The sequence below is a fragment of the Eptesicus fuscus genome, chromosome 17 (assembly GCF_027574615.1).
Source record: "Eptesicus fuscus isolate TK198812 chromosome 17, DD_ASM_mEF_20220401, whole genome shotgun sequence".
Taxonomy (NCBI): domain Eukaryota; kingdom Metazoa; phylum Chordata; class Mammalia; order Chiroptera; family Vespertilionidae; genus Eptesicus; species Eptesicus fuscus.
The window spans coordinates 35,175,765-35,199,230 of NC_072489.1; the positions used below are offsets into that span (position 1 = coordinate 35,175,765).

The following is a 23,466-nucleotide window of genomic DNA, read 5'->3' on the forward strand; positions in this document are numbered from 1 at the left end:
AGGATACCAAGGGACCAGGATCGGCAGCCTATATAAGCCTTAGGGAAAAGGAGGTCATGGTTCAATTCCCAGTCAGGGCACATGCCTGGGTTGTGGGCTCCATCCCTAGTAGGGTGGGTGCAGTCGATAGATGTTGCTCTCTCATCCTTCGTGTTTCTCTCTCCTTCTTCTCAGGTCTGGGCCATGTCCTTGACAAGTTCACACAGCTAATTGTCATAGGTGTCCCTGGCTCCAGATTCAGTGGACTTGATATAATTGGCATCTCCTGACTCCCAGGTTGCTATAAGGCCAGTAAAGACTCAGAGAGGAATTCGCACATCACTGAATCTGTTCCTCACCATCTTCACCTCAATCCCTTTCAAAACAAAACAAAGGAAGCACTTACAGTTTTAGTTTCATTTTCACTGGCAGGAACTCTGCTTCAGTTTCACTTTCCAGTTTCAGTTTTCTCCTTGGTTATTCTTCAACAACACGCCCACAGTTTACCTTATTAGTCAGCTGTTTATCTCCCTTAAATAGCCCTGCCCTGGGGCTGAAACTTACCTGCAAGTCTACAAGACAGACAGGCTGGTCAGATCTCAGTGGAGTCCATCCAGCTAACCAAAACACTGCAAATTGCTGCCTAAATTCTTAGCAACCATGAGGTAAGGATTTCTGTGCTTCTCTCCCTTTTTGCCTAAAGTTTTTGGGGAAAGTGTTAATCATTACTATCTGGACAGACTTAGTTTCAATGTCAAGTCTCCTCACTCTTCTGTTTGAGCATCCACTTGTGGACTGAGTGTGTGCGGATGTGTGCACATCCATACACAGATAGATTGTTTTATTAATTCAGGCATTTTCATTTTTGTTAGCATCGCCCTGAGGAAACTTAGGCTAAAAAGTCCAAAGAAGAGGAGGGAAACAGGAAGAGAATTTCACAGGGAGACGATGATCCCATTCTCTGAAACTAATTTTTACCAGACTCACTTCTGTCTGACATAGGGAGGGAATGGACAGTGTGTCAGGATAGAGAGATTGCTTTAAGCGGGCTCCTCCTTGTGGAGGAAATGCAGGACCCACACCGCTGTGGGAGCTGCAGTCCTGAGGTCTCTCAGATGTCTTGAGGGAAATGCTGTGGGGATGGGGGGGGAGCAGCTCCCTGCCCAGAAGACAAGGCCTTCCTCAGCAGGCTTCTGGTCTCACCATCAGCACTGCTGAACTCCTTCAATTCAACTGGATTTAAGATCAGCAGATTACCTCCCTCCTGAGGAAGCCGGGTGCTCTGCAGATCCTTGATAGCCTCCTGTCCCCGGGGCTTGGCTGGAGTTCTGCACCCTGGGGAACATCCATGTCTTCTTTCAATTAAGGGCCGAATGTGGGAATTGCTATATTGTCCCGACAGAATCTAGATTCAAACAATCCCTGATAGCAGCAGATTAAAAGAAGACATAAATCAATATCGATCTGTAAATGTCCCCTCAGGGCTCCAATGGGTAAAATTTTGAAGGGGCAAAAGTTCCAGAAAATGCACAATTATTGGCCCTGATCAATCTTCCACCCCTCCTTTGGTCCACAGAAAGAGTGGGTTGTCACTGATGATGATGATGATGATTATTATTATTATTATACTATAAAAGTAGCCATCACTTCCTAAATGTTTATTAAATGCCAGCTGGCTTCTAAAATTATTGTGTAAATTATTGCATTTCACCCTCAAAAGAAACCGTGAGGCAGGTCCTCATACTGATTGTGCAATAATGGATCTTAGATGTTAAAACGTTGAGATCACACAGGTAAGTGATAGAGCTGAGACATGAATCAGTCTCTATTCAATGACACCTTATTTAATCTTTAAACCAATATTTCTCAAAGGGTACCAATGGGGGTTTATGAGGTAAGTTCAGACAGCCTACTAATTAGCTTTTACATGTTAATGCTTTTGTGTGTTTTTTAACCTGTACTAGAAAAATATACATACATAATTTGAAGAATTTCTGTTCAGGTTAGTAATATGGTTTTGTTATTGTGATAAAATACATTTAAGATAAGAATCTACCATTTTAACTAATTTTGAGTATACAATTTTGTGGTATTTAGTACATTTGCAGTGTTGTGCAACTATCACCAGTATCTACTTCAAGAAAATTTTCATGCCCTATCTGGTTTGGCTCAGTGGATAGAGTGTCAGCCTGTGGACTGAAGGGTCCCGGGTTCAATTCCGGTCAAGGGCACGTACTTTGGATGCAGGCTAGATCCCCAGTAGGGGGCATGCAGGAGGCAGCCAATCAGTGATTCTCTCTCATCCTTGATGTTTCTCTCTCTCCTTCTCCCTAATCAATTAATATATAAATATATATACATATATATGTGTGTGTGTATATATATGTATATGGATATGTGTATATATATATATATGTGTGTGTGTGTGTGTGTGTGTGTGTGTATGTATATATATGTGTGTGTGTGTGTAAAGAAAATTTTCATCACTCTGAGGGGACACTCCATAGCCATTAAGCAGTCACTCCCCACTCATCCTTTGACTCAGGCCCTGGCAACCATTAATCTGCTTTCTGTCTCTATTGTTTTGCCTGTTGTGGATATTTCCTATAAATGAAAACATACAACATATGGTCTTTGTGACCAGCTTATTTCAATTAGCATAATGTCTTCAAGATTCATCCATGTTACATAGCATGTATCAGAATGTCTTTCCTTTTTTATTTTTTTTATTTTATTGTTTAAAGTATTACAAATGGTAGTACATATGTCTCTTTTTTTTTTCACCCCCCCACTGACCTCCCCCCGGCCTCCCCTACTCCCCAGCACTTGCCCTCATCCCTGTCTTTCCTTTTTAAAAAAAAAAAAATGTTTTTATTGATTTCAGAGAGGAAGGGAGAGGGAGAGAGAAATAGAAAACATAAATGATAAGGGAGAATCATTGATCGGCTGCCTCCTACATGCCCCCTACTGGGATCAAGCCTGCAACCCGGGCATGTGCCCTTGACTGGAATCGAATTTGGGACCCTTCAGTCGGCAGGCCACTGAGCCAAACCGGCTAGGGCTGTCTTTCCTTTTTAAGGTGAAATAATATTCCATTGTATGCATATACCACATTTTGTTTTTCCATTCATCCCTTGATGGACACTTGCTTTGCTTCCACCTTTTGGCTATTGTGAATAATGCTGCTATGAAGACAAATATGCAAATATCTGTTCCAGTTTCTGTTTTCACTTATTTTGAGTATATGCCCAGAAGTGAAATTGCTGAATCATATGGTAATCGTGTGCTTAATTTTTTGAGCAATCATCACCATTTCCCACAGCAGCTGCCCCATTTTACATTTCCACTATACACAAGGGTTCTAATTTCTCCACATCCTCACCAACACTTGTTATTTTCTCGATTTTTAAAAATATAATAATCATCCTAGTGGGTGTCAAGTGGTGTCTTATGGTTTTTATTTCATTTCACTAATGATTGATGTTGAGCATCTTTTCGTGTGTTTATTGGCCATTTGTATATCTTCTTTGGAGAAATTGCCTACTCTAATCCTTTTCCCATTTTTTAATCAGTTGTTTGTTTTTGTTGTTGAATAGTAAGTCTTGTGTATATACTCTGCTTATTAATCCCTTACCAGATACATGATTTGCAAATATATTTTCCTATTCTGTGCGTTTTCTTTTCACAGTATTGGGAATGTCCCTTGATGCACAAAAGTTTTAAATTTTGATGACATACAACTAACCTATTTTTACTTTTGGTGCCTGTGCTTTTGGTATCCTATCCAAGAAATCATTGCCAAATACAATGTCATGGAGTTTTTTCCCCTATATTTTTTTCTAAGATTTTCATAGTTTTAAGTCTTACTTTAGGTCTTTGATCCCTTTTGAATTGTTTTTTCTTTTTTGTATAGGCTGTAAAGCAAGCATGTTAAACTCATGGCTGGCGGGCCATTTAAATAAATGAAGCATGCGGCCCACCAGCCATGAGTTTGACATGCTTGCTTTACAGCCTATATAAAAAAGAAAGTAAGGGTTCGATTTCATTCTTTTGCATGTGGATAACCAGTTTTCCCAACACATTCGTTGAAATGCTGATCTTTCCCCATTAAATGGTCTTGGCACATGTGTCAAAAATCATTTGACAATTGTTATGGACTGAATTGTGCCCTCACCCCCCAATCAATGTTTGAAGCCCTAACCCCAATGTGACCATATTTAGAAATAGGGCCTGTACGTGAAACCCCTGATAGGAAGGTCTGACTATATTGAAACAAATCTAGCTGTAACTGGGACCAGCCAGTTCAAACCGGTGTTGCTCAAGGGTCAACTGTAAAGGAACTCTAAAAAAATAAAAAAATGAAAATGTAAGGCAGGTATGTCCTTTTTGCAAGGCTAAGCTACACATGTGAAGTGTCTTCCCTGGCTTCTTTCCATTGGCTGTTTCTCACCTAACAAAGAAAATCTGCTTCTATTTCCATAGTATGAATGCTGATGAAGATCAGATCCAAGCTAGGCTGGAACAGCTGAGATGTCACTTTACATGGAAGTTGCACATTGAAGACACTGAACTGTCTGATTTAGAAAACAGGGTCTTTGATGAAATTGAGTTCCTAGACACAAAATTCAATGTGGGCATACACAACCTACTGGCCTATGTGAAACACCTGAATGGCCAGAATCAGGAAGCCCTGAAGAGCTTGAAAGAAGCTGAAGACTTAATGCAGGCAGAACATGCTGGCCAGTCAGACGCGATAAAGCTGGTTACCTGGGGCAACTATGCCTGGCTGTATTACCACATGGACAGGCTGGCGGACGCCCAGATTTACCTGGACAAGGTGGAGAGCACTTGCCAAAAGTTTGCCAGCCCCTCCTGCTACACAATGGAGTGCCCTGAGATGGACTGTGCCGAAGGATGGGCCTTGCTGAAATGTGGAGGAAAGAATTATGAACGGGCTAAAGCCTGCTTTGAGAAGGCTCTGGAAGTGGACCCTGAAAACCCTGAATTCAGCACTGGGTATGCAATTGTTGTCTTTCGTCTGGATGGCTTTAACAAAACACCACATGTTGATGAGGCATTTTGTGTGCAGCCCCTAAAACGGGCCACCAGGCTAAATCCAGAAGATGCATATATTAAGGCTCTCCTTGCTGTGAAACTTCAGGAGATAGGACAAGAAGCTGAGGGAGAAAAGTACATTGAAGAAGCACTGGCCAACATGTCTTCGCAGACTTATGTCTTTCGATATGCGGCCAAGTTTTACCGAAAAAAGGGCTCTTTAGATAAAGCTCTTCAGCTCTTAAAAATGGCTTTGCGGGCAACACCTTCCTCTGCTTTCCTGCATCACCAGATGGGGCTTTGCTACAGATCACAAACATATCTAATAAACAAAGCCTCAAACTGGCAGCCTAGAGGACGGGATAGAGAAAATATCGACAGAATAACAAAATTAGCCATATCTCATTTTGAATTTGCTCTGGAACAAAAGCCAACATTTGAAATTGCTTATATACACCTAGCAGATATGTACGTACAGGCAGGCAACAATAGAAAAGCTGAAGAGACTTATCAAAAACTGCTCTGCATGAAATCACTGAAAGAAGACAATATGCAAGAGATATATTACCGCTATGGTCGATTTCAGGAATTTCAAAGGAAATCTGAAGTCGATGCAATTATCTATTATTTAAAAGCAATCAAAATTGAAAAACCATCTCTAAGAGACAGAAGTATCAATTCTCTGGAGAGAGTGGTTTTAAAGAAACTTCAAAGAAACCCAGTAGACATAGAAAGCTTGAGCATCCTTGGGTTCACCTACAAATTGAAAGGAGAAATGAATAAAGCCCTGGAGTACTATGAGCGGGCCCTGAGGCTGGCTGCTGACTTTGAGAACCCTGTGGGACACGCTCCTTAGGCGCTGAAATATGGACCACTTGGACATTTCATTTCATTTTACGTTTAGGTGTACTAATCATCTTTTCTGCTTGCTGCTTTCAGAAACATGTAACTGTTGAACAATCACTCAAGCCTGATAAAATACTAGTATTCAAAAAAGAGTGAAGTAGAATATATATGCTTTTGCGTGTGTGAGAAAGGAAGAGAGACATAAACCATGTCTCTGTGAATGTTATGTAACAGAAATAACAGTTGGTTAAGTAAATTTGTAGCAAATAAAACACTGTACTTAAAGTAAAATGACTCATTCATTTGATCAACAAATAGTTTTCAATGCTAGATACCAAACTTACTATGGTGATGTAAGGAAAATTCTTTTCCTCGACCCATCTTAGGGTTCTTGACTGGGGCCCCACAAATTAGACTAAGAAGAATAAGAAGAGAAAAACAAATAAAACTTTATAAACATGTGTGTCTTACATACACATGGGGGTACTCAGGAGTAACTCAAAGAGGTGGTTAGATCTTGGGCTTATATAGCATCTTAACAAAAGAACAATACATTTTCAGAGAAGTGACAAGACAAAGGAAAAAAACTTTTGAGTTTCTAGGGTGACCAGGGTGACCCCCAAGGAGCAGGAGCCGGCAATAGTGTAGGTAGCAATTAGCAAAAACCTAGGCTAGGGCTTCTATCACTTACTTTACTACTGTGACAGGTGCCATGGCCTTCAATGTCTCCATTCTCATCATGCTGCTAGAGGTGAAACTGCATTGGAACTACGGACCTCTAGCTATATCCTGCCTCAGCTTAGATTACTCACCATCGGTGTGAGTCCCCAGCCAGACCAAATGTGATACAGACACCTCTACTGGAGTCCCATGCTCAAGGGAATATGCCTTCTTTGACATTCCCCTTCATCTCCATCCTTTCACACAGGCCTCTTCCTGAATTCCAACACTGATTCATCTGAATTCAACTTTTCTTCTCCTACGTCCACCTCCTATCTCTTGAAGGCTGTACTGTGAAAACTAATTTTTAAGAAATAGGCATTATTTGTAGCAGTGATTTTCAGCTCAGGTTGGGGAAAGATAATAGAGGAGAATTCTGCCCCTCAGGGCAAAAGGAAGTTGAATCTGGCCAACTTCTGTAGACAATTTTGGTTGTCACAACTACAGGGTTTTACTGACATCTAGTGGGTATATACAAAGATGCTGGGTAAACATCCTGCAATTCCCGAGACAGCTTCCTACAACAAAGAATTACCCAGCCCAAATGTCAATAGTACCAGGGCCAAGAAAATGATTTACATTCATCTCCTGGAAGAGTTATTGAAAATGAGTGTTTATTTTGAAACTTGAGGAGTATTTACCTTTTCCTTAAGTTTCATTTTCCCAAGCAGATCTTAGATCAGTTGCCAGGTTTCACTTTCCATTTCCTTTTTTCTCTAGTTGCTGTTTTCTACATGTTCATAAGAAGAAATTTAAAAAAACAAAACAATACATTATTGATTTTTCCTAAGAATCTACCCAATCCAACAGTCTGTGAAAAAAAATATTGATACTCAAATTCCATCTAGTAATTTCAGCATGTTCAACACCCACTCAACAGTCAGGTCTTTGTTTCTTCTCAATCCTGAAAATGTATTTTCCTTTAACATTTTTACAGATGGCTTTTGTCTCTCTGAATTTGAATTTCTAAAACATCTAAGTAGATAACCAGGAGGTTTTCTCCTTTGATTTTTACTATTGGTTGCTTATTATTCATTCAAACCTTAATACGCAGTGACTGTCTCTTTGCCCAGATACAGCTGAGAGAAAGGAAGGGAAAGAAGTAGGAACAAGGGAAAAAAAAAAAGCATGATCAAGGCACTGGAAAATTTTCAAACATTGGAGCTTTATTAAATTTTTCTACATCCTTAGAAAGAAGGAAATTCTAGGTTTATTTTTCTACTGAAACCGTTCAGTACCCTTCTAAAATGTTTTCCCACTTAACATAAATATTACAATAGCCTACAAGCCACCACCAGACACATTACCTCTCTGATCTCATGTCTTAGAACTTTTCCCTGCTCTCTACACTCCAACCACATCATCCCGGCTAGCCAACTACGCTCCTTCCGCCAGGCCTTTATGCTTACTGTTTCCCCTGCCCCGCACACACTCCCCTGACTGCATAACCACTCATTTGCTCAATTGCCACTTTCTGTGAAATCTTCCCTCACCCACGTATTTATAACAGAAAAATACACATGAACTCCAACCCTCTCTATGCTTTTTTTGCATAGAACTATCTTATATATAATGTTTTCTTTGTTCTTTATCTTAATCTCATGCACTAGAAAATAACTCCATAAAGGATAGATCCTTTGCATAGTTAATTCATTGCTGTTATCAATAGTGCCTGAACAACCTGTGGTTCTTAGCAGTTGTCTGATAAAATTTATTGAATGAATGAATGAATGAAGTTGAAGGGGACTAAAATTTTAATGTGTGGATATTTAGCCTTTTTTACTTAGACTGGCAATACCACCCCCATCTTTATTGGGACCTTAGGAAGCACGGTTGGCATGGGCACAGAAGGCAAACACTATACAACTGTGCGTGGGGGGTGTATAAACTTCTCTGCAAAGCTATTCAGCAGCACCTACCAAAATTTAGAATACATATACATTTTGACCCCAAAATTAATCTAAATTGACCCAATGGAAATAATGGCACAGATGTGCCCACATCATTGCAATGTTGTGTATTGCTTCAGTTTCAGCTTAGGGTGCACAAAGCTGTCAAGGGTATCACTGCCACTCTTACAACCAAAATAACACTGAACTACCCGTCACTTTAGTAGTATTAATATTTTTAAAAGGCTAAGCTAGTGGCACGGGGTCTCAGGGAGACCAAGGTCCAGAGGCCCAGCTGCAAATTTAACTCCAAACGACTCTGAGCTCCGCATAGGTACCCGCCCCCGCGGCCCCTAAGTCTGCGGGAGGGGGCGGGGGGCTTGCGGGAGTAGGGGGGCCCCCAGTCATCCCTTCCAGAAGTTTCAGTTTCCTAGAGCTGGACTCCCGCCTAGTCAGGGATCAGATTCCCTTTCCAGTTTCCTTTTCCCGCTCAGGCCCTGCCTTTCACAAAGACACACGCCCGCCCGGGCTCCGACCGAACTCCGCGGACGCCGTGCGGGAAGCGCGCGCCCGCCGCCCGCGCCCACGCGCACAGGCACGCGCCCGCCCGTCGCCCAGCAGCGCAGCATCCCGGTCCTGCGGAGAAAGCCCGAGGGCACCGCCGCCTGCCTGGACGCCCCGCGGAGCCCAGCCGCCATGAGGTAAGGGCTGCTCCGGCTGGCCCCCCCCGCTCTGCGCAGGCCTTTGTTTCCACTGCGTTCCGTGTCCAGCGGATCGCGGCGCTGCGGCCCGGGAAGAGGCCGAGCCCCCTCCCCCCTCCCCGGGCCCAGCAGCCCGGCGTCTGGCTGAGGACGCTCCCCGGGAACCTGGTCCAGGGCCCGGGCGTCTGGAATCGGGCCTATCGGGGAGGGTGCCCGGACGGACTCTTCTCCGGGGTCCCGGTCCTCCCCGGCGGCCGCGGTCTGGCCGTGTCCAGGCGCCGCGCCCCGGAGGCTGGTCCACTCCCTGCGGCTCTTCTCGGCGGGGCCCGCGCTGGGGGACCCGGGGCCCTTCGTCCGGGCCTCTACGTGGCGCGGGTCCCCGTAGGCCCGTCGCCGCCGCCCTCCCCTTCCCGAGGCTGCAGCTGCCATGCCCTCCCCTTGGCAGACGCAGTGTGGCCGCAGCCCCCGGCGGCGCAGCTGTCTCCTCCTGCCATGTTGCCTTTCTGGTGTCGGGGTCTGAGGGCTTCCCTGCCTGGGAGCCGCCTTTGCACCGCGGACAGATTGGTCTTGTTCCACCCGATCCGCTATTTGGGGAGGATTTCTTTATCCTTGACTGGTGGATGGTGACGGCGCCGTACCCGTGCCCCTTTGGGCATCCCCGGGCCTAGCACCCTGCCCTGCGCGTGGTTAGGGCGCCAGGCGCGTTGACAAAGCCAGAGGAAGGAAAGGTTCGGACCCTGGACGCCTGAAGCAGATAACCCTTTGTTCTGCTGGCTGGGTGACCCAAAGCAAAGTTGTTTAAGCTCTGTGAGTCTGTTTCTTATCTGTCGCAAATGAATGGCATCCATCTCACAAGACTCTTATTAGAAGTAAAATAATAATAATAATAATAATAATAATAAATAATAATAGTAAAAGGCCCTAACTTCTAACATTTGTAAGGAGGGAGGGAGGGAGGGATCTGGAAGGGCCCGAAGAAACCAGGAGGAAAAGGGTGTGCCCTGGACATGCATATGTAGGGTGGGGTGGGAGAGGGTGGACTCCATTGGGGAAGTGAGATGGGCTCCCAAGGACAGTGAAAGACTGCTTCTCACTGGGGGGGGGGGGGGGGAAATGCTGAAAGATAAATGTTGCCTCTTCAGGCACAATAGCCTCTCTCTGCCAGCTTCCCAGAGGTAAAGTTAAAATATTAAGTTGACAAAAGTTTAAAAAGTAAAGCTTCTCACGGCCGGCCAGATGGGCAGAGCGCGTCCCTGGCTGGCTGAACGCCCCTTTCAGATCTCACATCCACATGCCTGAGCCCAGGCACCCTCCACATTGTCTGTCTTGGGCTGCGGAGGTAGGAGCCCTCAGAACAGAGGCCAGTGTTCCTGTTACTCTGTGGGTGGGCAGGGAGCTGAGAGGCTCCTATTGCGGTGAACCTGGGCAGGCTGGTAAGGCCCTGGCGAAACTTGCCCGTGATGTTGGTGCCGTTACACCAGAGGAAGGAGCAAGTCCTATGGGGGAATCGTACCAGGTTTCCCAGTGAGGACTAGCAGAAACAGTTCACAACCTATTTTCAAAATCCAAGCAGAGAGCCAGACAGAGAACATGCCAAGATATAAAGACAAATGGAGCCCTAACCGGTTTGGCTCAGTGGATAGAGCATCGGCCTGCGGACTAAAGGGTCCCAGGTTCGATTCCTGGTCAAGGGCATGTACCTTGGTTTGCGGGCACATCCCCAGTAGGGGGTGTGTAGGAGCCAGCTGATTGATGTTTCCCTCTCATCAATGTTTCTAACTCTCTATCCCTGTCCCTTCCTCTCTGTAAAAAAAAATTAATAAAATATATTTTTTTTAAAAAATAAAGACAAATGGAGAGGGAAGACTGAACTGGGAAAAGTTTGGAGCCATTAGCAGAAGGGAAGAACTAGAAGGGATTCCTTCCTGTGAAATTCAGGGGGTTTTTTATGCTAAGCCTACACCTCTGGACTTGCCATAAGCTGCCAGTCTGTAAGTCCATTCACATATTCATTCATTTAACAAATATTTATTTATTGAACTTCTAGTATAACTGGAATAATAGATGCTAGGGACACAGAAATAAAAAAAAATTAAAATTAGAACAAGGTCTCCATTCTCATGGGGCTTACATTTAAGTGAGGGAAATAGACAAATAGTATATAAATGAGTAGCCAACATAATTCAGAAAGTGGTAAGAGCGATAAGGAAAATAAAGCAGTGTAATGGCCAAAGAAAAGGATCTGGAATGGAGGAGGCTATTTTAGATAGCTCTGCCTCAGGCAGCCTCTTAAATAGTGAATATTTGAGCTGAGTTACAGGAGATAGTCACTCAGATTTAGGACCAGAGCATTCCAAATAGAGTAAAAACAACAGGTATAAAAGTCCTTGACCTTGGTGTGTCACTACAGAAAGAAGGTCACTGAATGAGGAGGGAGAATAGTAGGAGAGAAGGTTGGATGGATAAACATGGCCAGCTCCTTTAGGGACTTGTAGGATATGGCTGGATGAGTATCTAAGGGTGTTGGGAGTCATTTGGAGATTTTAAGACTGACATAATCTGGTTTATATTTTCAAAAGTTTACTAGTTACTATATGGGGACCAAGAGTAAAAGCAGGGAGACCAAATTTTTTGTCCCAGCTCAAAGGAAAGGTAATTGTGGTTTATACTAGATAAATAGCAGTGAGAATGGAGAAAAGTAGGTGGATTTGAAATGCATCTGGGTGGTAGAATTAACAGGACTTCCTATTGGATTTGGATGAAGGTTGAGAGAAGAGGAACCAAAAATTATTCCTCAGTTTTGACCTGTGGAACTAAGAGGTGCCAAACAAGGTGGGGAAGACAGGGGAGAACAGACTCAGGGACCCAAATTTCTGTATTGGATATGTTTATTTGAACTAAAAATGAGATAAGTCTGGAATTCAGAGAGAGGAGAGATCAGAGATAGAGAAAATACTTTGGAAGGGCATCAGCTATACAACAGCAAGTCTTTAATTGGATTGTGCGGAAAAGTATTTTTAAAAAAATATATTTCTTTATTGATTTCAGAGAGGAAGGGAGAGGGAGAGAGAGAGAGAAACATCAATGATGAGAGAGAATCATTGATTGGCTGCCTCCTGCACGCCTCACACTGGGGATCGAGCCCACAACCCGGACATGTGCCCTTGGCCGGAATCAAACCTGGGACCTTTCAGTCTGCAGGTTGATGCTCTATCCACTGAGCCAAACCGGCTAGGGCTGGAAAATTATTTTAATTCACTTATCTTAACACGTTAAGCGCCCAGTTAGTCACCGGTGACTGACACTGTACTTTCCGTCCAGAAGACAAAAGAGGCTGGGTGCTTAACATGTTAATGATGATAATTATTAACATGTTAAGCACCCAGCCTGTTTTGTCTTCTTAGTTATCTTTGTTAACTAAGATTCTTGCACTTCCTTCAGATCACCTTTAACACATTTTTGCCCAGCTCTCTTGTTGTTTGAGAGAATCACTAATTGTCTTTAAATAAATATATATTTCTGCCACTCCATGTCTGAAGCACTCTGTGAAGCACATCCTGGTGAGAAGTAGCCCATCTCAAAACAATTCCAACGAAGTAGAATGCTTTGATCTTCAGGGCTCATATATGAAATTGTTTTCTTAACCCGAGACCTTTATCTGGTCTGTTTTTTCCAGTGGTCAGTCACACAAACCTCTTACCTGCTCTTTAAGCTACTCTGAAATCCCTTCTTGTTTTCTCTTTATGTACTCCTTCAACAAAGTGAACTTTATATACATTAGATGTATCCTATGTTTTAAAGAAAACTATTCTGTGAAAAGCAACCCTCCAATTTGTAAGTGGTATAATGTTATGGTTGAAAGGCATAGCTTTTGAATCAGGCAGAACCAGGTTGGGATCTTGGCTCAGGCACTTTATAGCTGTATAACTTTAGACATGTAATTTAAACTCTGCCAGTACTCATCATAAAATTGTGAAAATATTATTGATTTTAATATGTTTTTAGATAGAAAGGAAGTGAGAAGGATAGAGAAATAGAAACATCATCAGTTGGCTATCTCCTGCATGCCCCCCTCCCTATTGGGGATCGAGCCTGCAACCCAGGCATGTGCCATAACTGGGAATCGAACCAGCAACCTCTTCGTTTATGAGTTGATGCTTAACCATTGAGCCACACCAGCCGGGCAAGAGGTTTTTATAAAAATTAATGTAATTTATATAAAATGCTTGGCACACTGCCTGGCATGTAGTAAACCTTCAGTGAATTGTAGTTTTAGTTATTTGTTTTTGAGTAATCATGATTCTAGATAGTATATTCTAAATAGTATATATTTATACTGTTGAATGTGCAGTAAACCCGGGGATATGCATAAAGTTTGTTTTTCAAATATATCCTTGTTTGTCATTTAATTTAGATCTTCACCTTGAATAAAATAGCAGAAATTTAAAGTTAAATGAGAGCTCTAACCTGTTAGGCTTGAGGCCTTTTTACCCATTAAGCCCCAAGGTCCACTGTTTCTTTCTTTCTTTTTTAATATATTTTATTGATTTCTTACAGAGAGGAAGGGAGAGGGATAGAGAGAAACATCGATGAGAGAGAAACATCCATCAGCTGCCTCCTGCACACCTCCTACTGGGGATGTGCCTGCAACCAACGTACATGCCCTTGACCGGAATTGAACCTGGGACCTCTCAGTCCTCAGGCCGACGCTCTATCCACTGAGCCAAACCGGTCAGGGCGGTCCACTGTTTCTCAACTGTCCCATACCGTAGCCACCAGTCCTGTGTGACAAGTTAAATAAAGCAAGTAAAACAAAAATCCAGTTTCTTCATTTGAGCGTTAATAAAAAATAGCTTCACTTCTGCTTTGTGGTCCATCTTTCTTGCAATTCAAGTGACACCTTCATTTGAGTATCTAATAGACATCTTCGAATTAACATTTCCAAATAGTCCTCTTGTTTTATTCACTCAGCTCCTAAAGTCAAAAGCATAGCAGTCATCCGTGCTTCCCTCATCACTGCATGGCCCTCCCCACACCCCGTTCATCAGAAAGACCTATCAGTTCTGCCTCCAAAATCTAACAATGCACAACTCACTAAACCACTACTACAACCTGAGTGTACGCTTGCATAATCTCTCCTTGGATTACATCAGCAGCTGCCTTCGTGCCTCTTTTAGGGAGATCTGCTCTGGCCATGCTACCCATTTCCTGCCAGTCACCCATTTCCTTCTCCTGCTTAACGGTATGGGACAGTTAAGAAACAGTGGACCTTGGTTGCTATGCCCTACATCTCCAGCCCATGTCTACTTCTCTAGCCTCATTTTGCTCCACTTTCCTTTCACACACTGCACTCCAGCCATACTGGCCTTCAAAAAATCTTTACTGTTTATTTTTCTCCTTAGCACTATTATCATCTCACATACTCTATATTTTCATTTATTTAATTTTTTTTTTGGTCTTTTTATGGCACATCCCATCCCCTGTTAGAATGTAAGCTACATGAAGTCAGAATTGTTTTTTCTGTTTTGTTCACTGCTGTATCCCCAACCTGAGCGGTGTCAGGCATATAGCAGGCTCTCGATAACTATTAGTTGAGTAAAGAGCTGTTGCACTAGTTTCCCAACTTCCTCTCTTGATCCTCTATCGTCCATTCTCCACAGAGCATCCAGAACTTTTTAAAGCTTAGGTCAAACATTTTCCTTTCCCTACTTAATTTTTCTCCAGTGGTTTCCCATTGCAGTTAGAGTACAATTTAAGTCCGCTGTCCCTGCCTTCTACTTCTCATCTACTGTCCTTTTCGTTTATGCTTCAGCCACACTTCCTTCTGTCCCCTGAACACTGCCAAATTTGTCCCCACATCGAGGCCTTTGTGCTTGCTGGTACCTCAGCCCAAACCAAGGTTTCTGACATTTTGGGCTAGATCATTCTTGGTTGTTGGGGCCGACCATTCCTTCTGTGGTGACAAACAAAATTGTCTCCACACGTGACCAAAGGTCCCCTGGGAGTTAAACTCACCCTGGTTGAGAAGCACTGGCTCAGACCATTCTGCCCTCAGATCTTTTATGACAGCCTCCTTTTCATTGTGGAGATCATACTTCAATTGCTCCTTTTTACAAGGGCTATTCCTTAACCATCATAACTAAAGTATCCCCCCACCAGCTGCAGCACTTAATCCCATTACTCTGATTTTTCTCTTCTTAACACTGATTACTGTCTGGAATTACGTTGTCCACTGATTTGTATGCATGCTTATTTTCTGTCAACACCTTGTGTTCCTTCCTTGTCCAGAATGGAGTTACCATGAAGAAAGGGCCTTTTTCTAGCTTGTTCACTGCTATATCTACCACAACTAGAATACTGCCTCACACATATGATGTGATCAATAAATGTTCATTGATGGAAAACTACTCTAGTTCCCATAAACATTTAGACAAATACATATTTACACTGTGCATACAAGGGGGTCCTGTGTGCAGCAGAAAAGGAAATGTACACTCAGACACACTGTACACTGTTCATTCCATAATGAGAGCATTTCCCTCTTTGAGAGAAACCCTAAGTAATCTTTCTTTACATTTCTTTTTATGTCTCTGAAACTTACGCTTTTCCCCATCTTTTGGTGTGCCTGTTCCGGTCTGTTTCTGTGCCTTTTCTCTCTGTAAACTTCCCTCCCTCCCTCCCTCCACACCTTCCTTCCTTTCCCTGCAGAAAATGACAGATTTGTGTGGTTTCTCTGTCTCCTTCAATGTATTTCTTACTTCTCACCCACTTTTTTCTCTTCCTTCATTAATAATACAGAAATGAAGTTTTTATATTAACTATTGACCGTATATATTTATTATCCTTAATTTTCAAGACTAGTAAATAAAACATTTAAATTCTCCTCTCTAAAAATAGGTGGTTCTTGTGGGACAGTGACTGCCAAAAGGAAATAGATACCCTGTAACATAGAAAACACTATCATCTCCAGAATTTTGCAATAAATAATGAGAATTTAATGAAATATTTCTGGGATATAACTGTGCACACAGGAATCTAGTATAAAGTTATAGTAGCCTATGATTTAACTATAAGACCCAATAAAAGGTAAAGTTTCTTATTAAGAAAAGAACAGTACTATGGTTTAAAAATTGTTTCCTTTGTTCAGAAATTAAAATGAATTTTATCTTTGACAGTGAGCTTCCTAAGGACTCCTTGAAGGCCATTCTGTTGGAGTTAGAATGTCACTTTACCTGGAATCTACTTAAGGAGGACATTGATCTGTTTGATGTGGAAGATACAATTGGGCAACAGCTTGAATTTCTTACGACAAAATCCAGACTCACTCTTTATAACTTATTGGCCTATGTGAAACACCTAAAAGGCCAAAATAAGGATGCCCTAGAGTGCTTGGAACAAGCAGAACAAATAATCCAGCGGGAGCACTCAGACCAAGAAGAAGTACGAAGCCTGGTCACTTGGGGAAATTATGCCTGGGTGTATTATCACATGGGCCAGCTTAAAGAAGCTCAGGAGTATACAGATAAGGTAGGGAACGTCTGCAAGAAAATGTCCAGTCCTTTTAACTACAAATTGGAGTGTCCTGAGATTGACTGTGAGAAAGGGTGGGCACTTCTGAAATTTGGGGGAAAGTATTACCAAAAGGCTAAAGCAGCTTTTGAGAAGGCTCTGGAAGTGGAACCAGACAATCCAGAATTTAACATTGGTTATGCCATCACAGTGTATCGGCTGGATGATTCTGACAGAGAAGGGTCTGTAAAAAGTTTCTCTCTGGGCCCTCTGAGGAAGGCTGTAACCCTGAACCCAGACAACACCTACATTAAGGTTTTCCTGGCCCTGAAGCTTCAAGATGTACATGCAGAAGCTGAAGGGGAAAAGTATATTGAAGAAATCCTGGACCAGATATCATCCGAACCTTATGTCCTTCGTTATGCGGCCAAATTCTACAGGAGAAAAAATTCCTGGGACAAAGCTCTTGAACTTTTGAAAAAGGCTTTGGAGGTGACACCAACCTCGTCCTTCCTGCATCACCAAATGGGACTTTGTTACAGGGCACAGATGATCCAAATCAAGAAAGCCACGCGCAACAGACCTAAAGGCAAAGATAAACTGAAAGTTGACGGGCTGATTACATCTGCTATATTTCATTTCAAGGCAGCTGTGGAACGAGACTCTATGTTTGCATTTGCCTACACAGACCTGGCCAACATGTATGCTGAGGGAGGCCAGTATAGCAATGCTGAAGACATTTTCCAGAAAGCCCTTCGTCTGGAGAACATAACGGATGATCACAAACATCAGATCCACTACCACTATGGCCGCTTTCAAGAATTTCACCGTAAATCAGAAAATACTGCCATCCACCATTACTTGGAAGCCTTAAAGGTCAAAGACCGGTCATCCCTGCGTACCAAACTGACAAGTGCTCTGAAGAAATTGGCTACCAAGAGACTTGGTCACAATGCGTCAGATGTGCAGAGTTTAAGTGCCCTAGGGTTTGTTTACAAGCTGGAGGGAGAAAAAAGGCAAGCTGCTGAGTATTATGAGAGGGCCCAAAAGATAGATCCAGAAAATGTGGAATTCCTTACGGCTCTGTGTGAGCTTCGACTTTCCACTTAACTGCATAGTCTAGGAAATCGATTTTAAAGCTCTTCTCTTTATTTGGGGTTCTTATACTTTTGTTTTATTGTTTTAATCCATTCATTACAGAGTCAGTTTTTATTGAATTGTTATTGTGTACCAGGCATAAAGTACTTAAGTACTTTATATACATTATGATGAATCACTTGTTTTCTACTTTTGAAAATTAAAATACTATAATTCACTAAGAAACAGCAACGTTCCAGCTGTTTTAACTTAAAAATGACATGGCCATTATGACTTTATACCCTTTATGTCTGCTGTTTATAATGATATTCTGATTAAGTTTTGTCAAATTTCCCATATTACCCACTTATGCAGTGAGAATGATCCTACATAAATCTTTGACACCAAGGTCAGGAACACTGTTTCAGGAGTGCAAAATTTTAAGTTCTTAATTATGTAGCTTACAAAAGGTAGAACCTTCCAGTTACAGATGTCCTGACTTCAATGAGGATATTTAACCATCAACCTAAAGAATCCTCTTTGTTGAAAGAAAAAAGTTCATAATAAAAAATTTGTCATTTCTGATGACTCAATAAAAAAAAAACTAGAACATGAGAAAAAAGTATTATCTCCTAGTATGTTCATTACGTAGCTAGAAACAGTTATGAGAAAATAATGGATAATGGAAAATCATTAGTCTCAAGTTTCTCTGGTTCTTTAACTAGAAGAATATGCCTAAACTCAATCTAGATTAAATTAATTTTATTTTTTCCAATTAGAAATGCACTATTTTTAGGTTACAATCATTGAAATAGAAAGCAGACCAACTGAGAAACTGGATAAGCAAATTCCTAAAGTAGAAGTCCCTAACCTATATCCCTAGATTACTAAAATTTCAATGATTTAGTTTTGGGTCTGGAATGGGCAGAATTCTCATACCCCCAATTTCTGGCTTTTGGTTAATTGTTTTAGAATTTCAACTTCTGTGAAGCTATTTCTTTTATCTGAAGTTTTCAGATTGACATGCTTTCCTATAGATCATCCAGTAATAGGTACCCCAGCTTTTAGTTTTAATATCCACCTTGAAGGGTCACTGTTTAAGGGCTCTTATCTCAAGGGATTTTTAAAAATATCATTGTTGTTGAAAGTATTACTGATGTCCCCCTTCCTCTCCCCAAGTGACTTCCTCCTCCCCCTCCCCCCGCTCCTGCCCCATCCCTAAGTTGGGATATTGCTAAAAGTGGCTTCTTTAAGGTATTTCTTTGATTATGTTTACTACCAGTATTAGTGGAAAAGTGTGCCATGTGATTTAATTCTCTATACCGCCAATGTATCTTAAAACTAATGTGATTGTGTTTTACTTTTTGTTGCTATTTTTATTTTTTATGGTTTTATTATAAATGTAGTGAATTATCATTGTAAAATTTCAAATAGTGCAGAAGTATATGGCTTTAAAGAGCACTCTCCTTACCCTACTCCAATCCTACACCCCTCAAGGTAAACTGTTAGAAATTTGATATGTATCCTTCCAGATGTGTTTTTTTATGCACATTCAAACATACGTATATACTGCAGTGTATCTCATGAATTAAATTCTTTTTAATGTTTGTTTTACTCAAATCCCTGCTGTTCTTGTTTATTTCATTCATTTTATTTGTTTATTCAAGAAGGGAGAACAGGGAAGGGAATGATCTTTACTCAAGTATTTTAGAAATTCAGGACTAGAATATTTTATTTTGCAGAAATCATTTTCCCTTATTGGGAATAGTGTAATTAAGGTTGTGCTCCCAAGTAGGCACTTGACATGCAATAAAATACAGTTATGGTATCAAAACAAAGATATAACTATAAGCCTCCATATTTAAATATTAGACATGCAGGCCTATGAAATGATCTTAAAACTCACTAGATATTAAAATATTGAAATATATAAGAAATAACATGCTAAGAAAGTATAAAAACTACATGAAAAACTATAAATACTGAACTAAAATTAATATGTTTATAATAACTAAATTTTGTCAATAATTGTACATTTCTTCCTAAAATTTATAACTATTTGGAAATTATTTCATAGACTCTTGGGTTTAAAAAAGACCTCAGAGTTCACTTTTATCAATTAACCATAAAAACTTCAAGTTTTGATGACATGAATTATCTTCCTAAATGATAATTTCATCTTCAGATAGTCCTTATTCTTAGAAATGTATTCCTTCCATTTAACTGAAGAGTATGGCCTGAAGTTTACACATTTTAGTCTGTCTTTAGGGACTTCAGAGATCTACGGTAATCTGTTTTGGGTTGTTGTTTTTTTAGACCAAAAATATGCTCAGGGAAGTGGTTTTAATTGCCCTTTGGGGTGATTTGAGCCTTCGGGAAGAGAGAAGTGCCTCTTTCCAAATGTCCAAGTGATCTTGGAAATTATTTTATTGAACAGTAAAGCTATGCTATCAGTCTCACAAAAGATGAGAAAAAACCCTTCAACAAGAGAATCAGCTGGCAGGAAAACTGGCTTCAGAGTAATGGAGCTCGTAAACCTATTTTCTGTCCTCTCTGAGTGCAGTACTAGTCTTAGCAGTTGATCACATGCTATCTGCCAGAGTTGCAAGGACAATATAAGCAGTCACTGTTCCTTTTTAGATTGAGTCCTTGAAAATTATCTCAGTTCAAGAACTGCATAGACCCACAGAACTTGAGAACCAGGAGGGCCATAAGAAAATGCCTGCTCTAGCCAACTTTATTGGTAAGAAAATTGGGCCATAGATTGGTGATGTGACTTTAAATTTCACAACTAATTTCTTCTTGCTCCTAGTTCAGCATCATTCTTCCCTATTTGACAGTTTCTACCTATCCTATATAATAAAAGGCTATAAAGCAAATAGACCAAACAGTAGAACAAGTGGAACAACCCAACAACCAGTTGCTATGATGTGCACTGACCACACATGACAGGGGGCGTGTGCAGAACATGGCGAGCGTTGGCCATGGCAGGATGGTGGAGCAGGTGAGCAGGGGTGCCAGACCAAGGCAGGGCGCCTGTCGCTGTCATCGGGCGAGCCTCTAGTGTTTACTAAAAATGCTTTGCTCCCGCGTGCCACCTGGCACTTGCACCTGCTGCCAGCGCCAGCCCCACTCGTACCCGCTGCCAGCGCTGGAGCCGCCATTCACACCCACTGCCAGTACCGGCCTTGCTCACACCCGCAGCCGGCACCGGTCCTGATCACTCAGCACCATCAACGGGTGTGAGCAGTGGCTGCCAGCTCTGATCACCCCTGAGGGCTTTTCCACCTCCCCCTGCTCCTGAGGGGCAATCAGGGCAGCAGCTGCTGCTCGCACCCACTGCTGGCGCTGGTCCCAATTGCTCCGCGCTGTCAGTGGGTGTGAGTGGGGTCGGCACTGTCAGCACGTGGGAGTGGGGCTACTGGCAGACGGGGGACGGGGCTGCGGGAGGAGGGGCCAGGTGGGGGCGTGGAGGATGGACCAAGACCTGCCCCTGTGCCTACCACAGCCTCGCAGCCCACAGTTCCTTTCAAGGTACACGAATTTGTGCACTGGGCTCCTAGTAATATTTGTTATACCAATTAAACTTTAACTGACAGTTTATCTGGCCATGATGTGATCTAATAATAGACAAATATGCAAATTGACCGCACCTTCGCTACACCTAAGCCACGCCCACCAGCCAAGCCACGCCCACCAACCAATCAGGACGAGTATGCAAATTGCCCCCAACAAAGATGGCGGCTGACTTGCATATCAAGTCAGTGTCGAAAGAAGCCAAGAGCTGCAAAGGGGAGTAAAGCTTCGAAGAAGCAAGCAAGCCAGGGGGGCGGGGGGAGGAGAAGGGAGGAGCGAAGTCAGGGCCGTGGGCGAAGGGAAACGCGGGCGGGCTGGAGGAGAAGGCGGGGCCGGCGGCAAGGGCGGAGCGGAGGCAGGGCCGTGGGCGAAGGGAAACGCGGGTGGGCTGGAGGAGAAGGCGGGGCCGGCGGCAAGGGCGGAGCGGAGGCGGGGCCGGGGGCGAAGGGAAACGCGGGTGGGCTGGAGGAGAAGGCGGGGCCGGCGGCAAGGGCGGAGCGGAGACGGGGCCGGGGCCGAAGGGAAACACAGGCAGTCTGGAGAAGGCGGGGCCGGTGACAAGGGCGGGGCGGAGGCGGGGCCGGGGGCGAAGGGAAACGCGGGCGGTCTGGAGGAGAAGGCGAGGTGGGCGGCAAGGGCGGGGCGGAGGCGGGGCCGGGGCCGAAGGGAAACGCGGGCGGGCTGGAGGAGAAGGTGAGGCGGGTGATAAAGGCGGGGCGGAGGCGGGGCCAGGAGCGAAGGGAAACGAGGGCGGGCTGGAGGAGAAGGCGGGGCCGGTGACAAGGGCGGGGCGGAGGCGGGGCCGGGGGCGGAGGCGGGGCCGGGGCCGAAGGGAAACGCGGGCGGGCCCGAGGAGAAGGCGAGGCGGGCGGCAAGGGCGGGGCGGGGCGGAGGCGGGCGACAATGGCGGAGCAAAGGGAAATGCGGGCGGGCTGGAGGAGAAGGTGAGGCGGGTGATAAAGGCGGAGCGGAGGCGGGGCCGGGGGCGAAGGGAAATGCGGGAGGGCCGGAGGAGAAGGCGAGGCGGGCGGCAAGGGAGGAACGGAGGCGGGGTAGAGTGCAGCAGGAAATCCCATTGCAGGAATTTTCCTGCAACGGGAAAGCTAGTGTGATTATAACACAAGCAGGCCTAAGGATGGTTCCTTTATAGAATGTGAGATTAAAGAACATGAGATTATTGTTGAGATTGTTGAGATTAAAGAACATGACAGAAGTGAAAATGTGGCATGTTCTTTTTATAACTGGTGGATTATAAGAAATGAGACTCCCCATTGGCCTGGATAGTTAGAATAGTCTCCTTTGAGTAGTTCAAGAAATCAAGGGACTCAATCTAAGGAAAAGGCTTGTCTCAAGAGTTGGATGTTGGAAATCAGAAATTTGGAATGTATTCATCAAACCTACTCTGGAAGGCTGAAGAACCAGCAAACAATTAGAAGCAAGGACACCAGGCCTTTGTCCTTAGGAGGTAGGATGCATCTGCTGTACACACACCAACCAGAATCAGAATCTTTACCCAGTGTGGAGAGTGCTGTAACACACGTAACAACCAGAGGCAGGCTGGGATCACCTTCCTCAGCATCCCCTGTGTTTGCCTTGAACTTCCAAGTCAGGGATTTTAGAGAGTGCCTCTGAGCTCCGAATTCCATCGAGTATTAATTTAGCCTAAGAGTAGCTTCACCTCTCTTTACAGGCTTTCCCTTTTCCATACCACATTAACACTTCAATTGCACCTAAACAAACAAAACATCAAAACAAAACAAAACCCAAAATAAAAATCATAGCTCAGCTGGTATGGCTCAATGGTTGAGTGCCAACCTATGAACCAGGAGGTCACAATTCGATTCCTGGTCAGGGGACATGCCCAGGTTGTGGGCTCAACCCCAGTAGGGGTTGTGCAGGAGGCAGCCAATCAACAATTTACTCTCAACATTGATGTTTCTATCTCTCCCTCTCCCTTTCTCTCTGAAATCAATAAAAATATATTTTTTAAAAATCACAGGTAATTTGTGTATAAAAACCTTTTATTAAGATTTCAGGTGAGAAGAGTCTACAACTTAAAACTTAATATTAGATAATTCCTGTTTCTCTTTTGAAAAAGAGAGAATGCTCATAGA

General features: G+C 43.2%; 2 protein-coding genes across 2 annotated transcripts; both read left to right on the forward strand.

Annotated features, from left to right (window-relative positions):
- The first annotated feature begins 561 nt into the window (after positions 1–561).
- On the forward strand, positions 562–6,154 carry LOC103300075 (interferon-induced protein with tetratricopeptide repeats 1-like). Its single transcript, XM_008156938.3, has 2 exons — positions 562–644; positions 4,462–6,154. The coding sequence occupies exons 1-2, from the start codon at positions 640–642 to the stop codon at positions 5,888–5,890; spliced, it is 1,434 nt and encodes a 477-aa protein (XP_008155160.3). The 5' UTR covers positions 562–639; the 3' UTR covers positions 5,891–6,154.
- Positions 6,155–9,114: 2,960 nt separating this feature from the next.
- Positions 9,115–19,383, forward strand: LOC103300062 (interferon-induced protein with tetratricopeptide repeats 5). The gene is made up of 2 exons (XM_008156926.3): positions 9,115–9,190; positions 16,366–19,383. The coding sequence occupies exons 1-2, from the start codon at positions 9,186–9,188 to the stop codon at positions 17,807–17,809; spliced, it is 1,449 nt and encodes a 482-aa protein (XP_008155148.2). The 5' UTR covers positions 9,115–9,185; the 3' UTR covers positions 17,810–19,383.
- The last annotated feature ends 4,083 nt before the right edge of the window (positions 19,384–23,466 follow it).